General features: G+C 41.0%; 1 protein-coding gene across 2 annotated transcripts; it reads left to right on the forward strand.

Moving 5' to 3' along the window:
- Window positions 1-4,145: 4,145 nt before the first annotated feature.
- On the forward strand, window positions 4,146-6,083 carry foxe1 (forkhead box E1). Of its 2 annotated transcripts, none has more exons than XM_050043884.1 (2): window positions 4,146-4,317; window positions 4,465-6,083. In XM_050043884.1, exon 2 carries the CDS (start codon window positions 4,489-4,491, stop codon window positions 5,581-5,583), a length of 1,095 nt encoding a protein of 364 aa, XP_049899841.1. In that variant the 5' UTR covers window positions 4,146-4,317; window positions 4,465-4,488; the 3' UTR covers window positions 5,584-6,083. The 2 variants fall into 2 exon arrangements, with proteins under 2 accessions (XP_049899841.1, XP_049899840.1); XM_050043883.1 differs by having other exon boundaries at window positions 4,146-4,313.
- The last annotated feature ends 114 nt before the right edge of the window (window positions 6,084-6,197 follow it).

Below are 6,197 nucleotides of genomic sequence, written 5' to 3' on the forward strand. Positions count from 1 at the left end.
ACTTCAGCTGGCGCCATCTTGTTTTTTTAGAGCCAGGAGTGACTATGTTTGGGTGAGAGGCTGGCACTGTGGAGGAGCGAGGTCTGACTGAGAAGCCGTGGACACCATCAGCAGACAGCCTGTCACTCAAAGCACCCAGCACTTAATTATGCTTCACTTTAAACCTTAATGTAAACGGGTGAAAAAATTCACCCCCCATAGAGGTGTCACGAAGGGGAGATTCAGCTACAGAGACCATAACCGTTTTTTGTATCAGGCTGTAAATGTTTAATTCTGCTGTAAGTTGGGCATTTTAACATGGGGGTCTATGGGGATTGACTCACGTCTGGAGCCAGCCTCTTGTGGACATTCAAAGAACTGCAGTGGCACCTCTGTTTTGGCTTGGAGATTTTTAAAACAGGATTAAGCACTATTTGACCCCTGAATGCAAATGTCTGGCCACTGACCTCTGCTAATTCAATTGTTTGATGTAAACTGGCTGTTTGTTTTAAGTCTGTTTCTTGTTTTGTTGTTTGTGAAATTTTTATTCTTTTAGTTTTTACTGTTGTGTTTTTAGTCTGTTTGATCCTTCATGTGAAACTTGTTGTGCTGCTGTCTTGGCCAGGACTTCTTTGCAAAAGAGACTTCTAATTTAAATGGGAATATACCTGCTAAAATAAAGATGAAATAAAATATCAAAACTAGCTTTGCATGCACAATGAAAAAAACGTAAACGTGAACGTGGCTGCATTTGTTACAGCAGTTAACAGTTTCCGACAGTTCAACGACTGCATTGAAAATAGGAATACTGAAGATAAAACATGGTTTTCCAAACTTACATTTACATCTTTTAGTTACCTTATTATAGTTAAATCATTTTTGGAATTATCCATGCAGGGGCGTAGCACCAAATTCTGGGCCCTGTGCATAAGCAGTCTCTGTGGGCTCCCCGCCCTTCCTCTCTTGATCCATGTCTCTCCATGCCTTTTGAATCTTTTTTTTTTTCCAAAGTCAGTTTTCATTCTTTCCCTTTGCTTTCTTTCTTTTCTTTTTTGCAACCCCCTCTCCCTTTCTTGGAGAAAGACGTGTATGTTGGTACTCCAGTAGCATAAGCAGTCACTTACTTGGCTCAAGCGTCAATTTTGCACCTTTAAGGGGTGAGAGGGGCCTCAGGAATCTCCCATCATTTCTTAAGATATTAAGATGTACTGTAAGTCACAATTTTGAATGTAACTTTTACATTAATTTTACTGAAAAATAATATAAAAAATGATGATGGGGTGAGTTTTGCTGCAGTCTGTACCAGAGAAGCATGGTGCCTTATGTCTGGGATATAATGGAATATTATTTGCAGGCCAGGACATCTCTGTAGCACCACTACGCTTCATTTATAATGATATGCTGTGACACATTTTACCTTTATCAAAAAAATGCAACTACTATGATGTTGATATTGCACTGAGCCATATTGCGATTTTAATCTTAATCCTATAAATTGTGCAGCCCCTGGTATCCTCTGTGATCCAGTGCTCGGCTGTCACTGACGGAGGTGTCAGGTAGCTTTGCATGCCCCATGCACAAGCACACACACACACTAAGCCCTCTACAGTTTATACATGCACAACCTAAGACAAATCCCAGTGTACTCATAGATTACTAATAAACACACAGTATAGTCCACAATTAAACATTTGCAATTCAATAAAAAAAAATATTTCAAAATGTAAATCAAGCAGTAGCAACAGATTAAGAAAATATTTTGTCTCCATGCTCTGTGAAGAGAGCTGAATACTGGGTTTAACTAAATAAAATATCTACAAAAATAATAGGATGTTAATCAATCACAGACTAAGGTAATATAAACATCTTTTAATATTAAATAACTGCACCCTCAGTTAAACATAGTGGCTTAGTCACACCACCGTGACAGATGTTGCATCAGTCACTGGACAACTCCGCAACTGTAACTCCTTTGTTATCTGATAATAGTCATTCATTATAAATAATAATAATCACATTTAAATATAAAGTATTGTCTAAGTACTGACAGATTATAAAGGTTTAAAGGTATCCTCAAAGACTTTTTAAGGACCCATAATTTTTTTCTTTGCCCTACTCGCCCAGAGTTTTTCCAAACATATCAGATTCAAAGTCTATTCAAACAGAATTTCAAGCTAGTTGGCATAGCTACATGAGGGAAGTGATGGAACGAAGGGAGAAAATTAAGAGACATACATGACGGACTTCACACCAACGCATATTTGGGCTGCGCTACGTCGACAACTTCACAAAATAAATTTGCCGTTATATTAGAATAGAATAGACGTTTGTCCATGGAAAACTACTGTAACAATTACATGACACACAACAGAATTCCATGACTTTTACAAAACTTTCAATGCTTTTTCCATGACTCTTCCAGGCATTGAAAATGTGATGATTACTCTCCCAGGTTTTTCATGACTGTGGGACCTCAATTTATTTATTTACTTTCTATAACTTTTAAAATTATCTCTTATTTCTTATCCTTTTTTTAGGACAATGCAAAATCTTCACTCTAAAAAATAATTAATGGGGTTAGTGGATAATAACTAAAATAAAGAAGATTTTCAGCATTACATTTGTTTTATTAACATGTTTTAGTCAGTTGGCAACTTATTTTAAGAGGTTGGTCAAAACATAAACATTGAATTGATTCAACCAAGTTTTTTCGAGGTCAAAGCAAATCATGTTGATTGTACTAAACAAATTGAGACTCACAGGATGTATTCTGTAGGGTCGGAGTTGGCCCGACTTAAAAAGATGCATGCAAATTGTTACCTACATTTTTTTTAAGTTGAATCATTGGATTCTTTTTTACAGTGTTGGAATGACACAACTATGTTTGTTTGTTAGAAACTACAATTACAAAGTTGAATCGAAACTATCAGGTACCTCATGTTAACCCCTAAATAAACCCCACCCCATCATGTAACAAGGCGCTGCAGGTCCAGCCCATGAGAGTCTTTCATCAGGCTGTTATTCTGAGTAAACCCTCGTTCTCTCATCACGCTCCCGCTCTGACACATGCCCGCACTGCTAACCCAGCCCCAGTGATGAGCAGTGGGAGTGTGCTGCTGTGTTTTACTCTGTTTGTTTAAGAGATTAAGGTGGTGAACCCTAAACCTGCGGAGTCCCCTGACTTCATACCAACAGAGCTGCTCAGAGAGTCGGCACTGTCTCCATCACTGGAGCCGCTGATATTTAATCGTGTTTATTATCAGCTTCAAAGCAGATCTGTCGCAGATTAGACTCTCCAGGAATGAGCCTGGTGTGTGCAGCAGAAATATAATATACAAAAAAAAACTTCTACGACACTGACTTTAAAATATGTCCAGCACAAATTACAGCCAATTCCTTGAAGGCACTCACAATCAAAACTAATCTCACTGAGTAATATCTCGATGAGGGTTGGTTATTCCTGTCTCTCAGGTTGCGTCCAGGGATTGTGATGATGGCCTATATTTTGCATGCTGAAATCACACGACTGCCTTTGTCTGGAAAACATTTACATCTCTTAACACAGCTGGCTTGTCCAACCACTGGCACAAAACAAACAAGGAAGCAAGGTAGAAAAACAACCTGTAGGTTAAGTTACCACTAAAGAGGTCTTTTAGTGTTAAACGTCAAAACAACATGGACCATTTTGGACTTTTTAAAATAAACTGAGGTCGGCTTTAAAGGGGAATTTGAATATCAAGAGGAAATGATGTTTGTTTTGACAGTTCTGGTCTATGAAACTGAGAAAAAAAAGGTGCTGCAAAGAATACATAATAGTTTTAAGACAATACATAAAAAGTAATCAAAAATGAACACTAAGAAATTCTGCTTATTTTTTCCTGAACAGTTAAAACTTTTAAAATGTAATTAAAAAAGCAGATTCTGACTGAGACAGTAAATATTTTTGCCATTTCAGGAAGTCAGACATTTAATACAGTTACATTAAAAATATGTCAAAAACTTCTGAAAAAGAAATTTCCACCACAAAGTATGCAGACTTTGTTGAACGTGAACAATAGATCCTTATAGAGCTGAGGTATGTCAAGAGCATGTGATGCTAAGGGGGGTGTGGCCCCTCAGGTGCTCAGTGGAGGTAATACACTCTTCAGGTAAGGCTGAGTGACTCATTCTCACACACACCTTGAACACCATACACGGCGCTCTCACACCTTAACTCTTAAACTTCACCTGACAACAATCTGTGTGGACGAGATAAATAAGCACGGCGTTTAATGAAGCAGGATCTCCTGGGAAAAGCAACTTGCACCTGAAGAGCTGCTGGACTTGGACTTTAAGTCAGTGAGTTGTTAAAAACAAATGTGATCTCTGTGTGCAGGGCTGATCTCTTGTTTTGATTTCCATTGTCAAGGATTTAATCAGACAGAGGGAACTGTGGACGTACTAACACTGTGAAGTTAAGTTCATTTTATAATCTGTCTTTTAAAGGACATTTCTGAAGTGTTCATAACAATGCCGGTGGTCAAAGTGGAGAAAGACTCTCCAGCAGACACCACCTTGCCTGCTTCCAACCCTCCACCGCAGACGGAGGAGCAGCCCAGAGGTCGGAGGAGGAAGAGACCTCTCCAGAGAGGGAAACCCCCGTACAGCTACATCGCACTCATTTCCATGGCCATAGCCAACTCTCCAGACCGCAAGCTGACTCTGGGGGGCATCTACAAGTTCATCACAGAGCGCTTCCCCTTCTACAGAGACAATTCAAAGAAATGGCAGAACTCCATCCGCCATAACTTGACTCTCAATGATTGCTTTATCAAGATCCCCCGAGAGCCGGGGCGGCCAGGGAAGGGCAACTACTGGGCTTTAGACCCAAACGCAGAGGACATGTTCGAGAGTGGCAGCTTCCTGAGGCGCAGGAAGAGGTTTAAGCGCTGTGACTTGAGCACTTACGCTGCATATGTCCATGAGACACCAGTTTTCTCTCCTGTCCAGATTGCAAGATCGGCTGCATATTCCAACTCAGTCTACAACAACATGACGGTCAGTCCGGCCTACGGGCAGCAGCTGCCCTCTGCCTATTACCCCTCCTCATCTCCTCCTGGGTTCGGTCCTGGTCAGACCCGCATGTTCAGCATCAATAACCTTATAGGACACCCGACTCCAGCGAGCATGCTGGGAGGTCAAGGGTCAGAGGTGATGCAGCAGCCCGGCCGGACCTTCAGTCCTGAGGGGCTCACAAATGGATCCAGTCCCTGCAGCCTGGGAGCCCCAGCTTTCCAGAGCCAACCGTGCGGAGGGGCCGTATCATCACGCTCCTCTACACACCCTGGGTTCACCTACTCTGGGCCAAACAGCCACCCACACCACCTTACACACCAGAGCTCGTACGGACAGGGCCACAGCCAGGGGTACACAGCGACAGGACGCCTCCATCCCTCAGCCCACGGGTCTATGGAGCCCATGGACCACTACGGCAGGGTCTCGCCAGTGCAGCTGGGCTCTTTCTCCCAGTATAACAGTGCTGCAGGTCCTATCACCAACACTGGGGGCTACCTGAGACACCCCACATACCCAGGAAATATGGACAGGTTTGTGTCTGCTATCTGAGACTCTAGATCCGAGCATCTCACCAGCATGCTAACAGAACATCAGAGACTTGAGCCGGACATTTCTGTGCACAAACTACTGTTTTTCTTTGTTCATGACATTTGTTAAGGACAAATCTGAACAGACTGATTAAAAACACCAACCCTGACACAACTGTGATTTACCACATTAACCCCACAACCCATTTTCCATGTTGATGGTAATTTACTCTGAGTTACGGCCTATAAATTTGGATTTAAGTGTCAAGGCCTCTTCACAGCATGTGATTGTAAAGTTTATCTAATGTCGTGTGGTTACAACTTCTTTTTTTGTTGTCATGAATTGAATGTGCAGGTTTAATACTTACGTTACTGGTGATATTAGTATAAATTATTGTGCTTCATGGTCATAAGCTTTGCAATGCGTGGCTTGTATGAAGAACGTCAGCTTTAGTACATTTGCATGTATTTTGTTGCCAAATGAAAATGCATATGATGTTGTCTTTTTGGAAATAAACAGAATGATATAGCACTTTGGTTCTTCAAGAATAAAATATTTAAATTATTGATGTATTATTGCTTTGACAATTTAAGAAATTGTGCCAAAATATCACGTCCAAGGTTGAAAATTTGGTT

This window comes from Epinephelus moara, chromosome 5, assembly GCF_006386435.1.
Source record: "Epinephelus moara isolate mb chromosome 5, YSFRI_EMoa_1.0, whole genome shotgun sequence".
Taxonomy (NCBI): Eukaryota; Metazoa; Chordata; class Actinopteri; order Perciformes; family Serranidae; genus Epinephelus; species Epinephelus moara.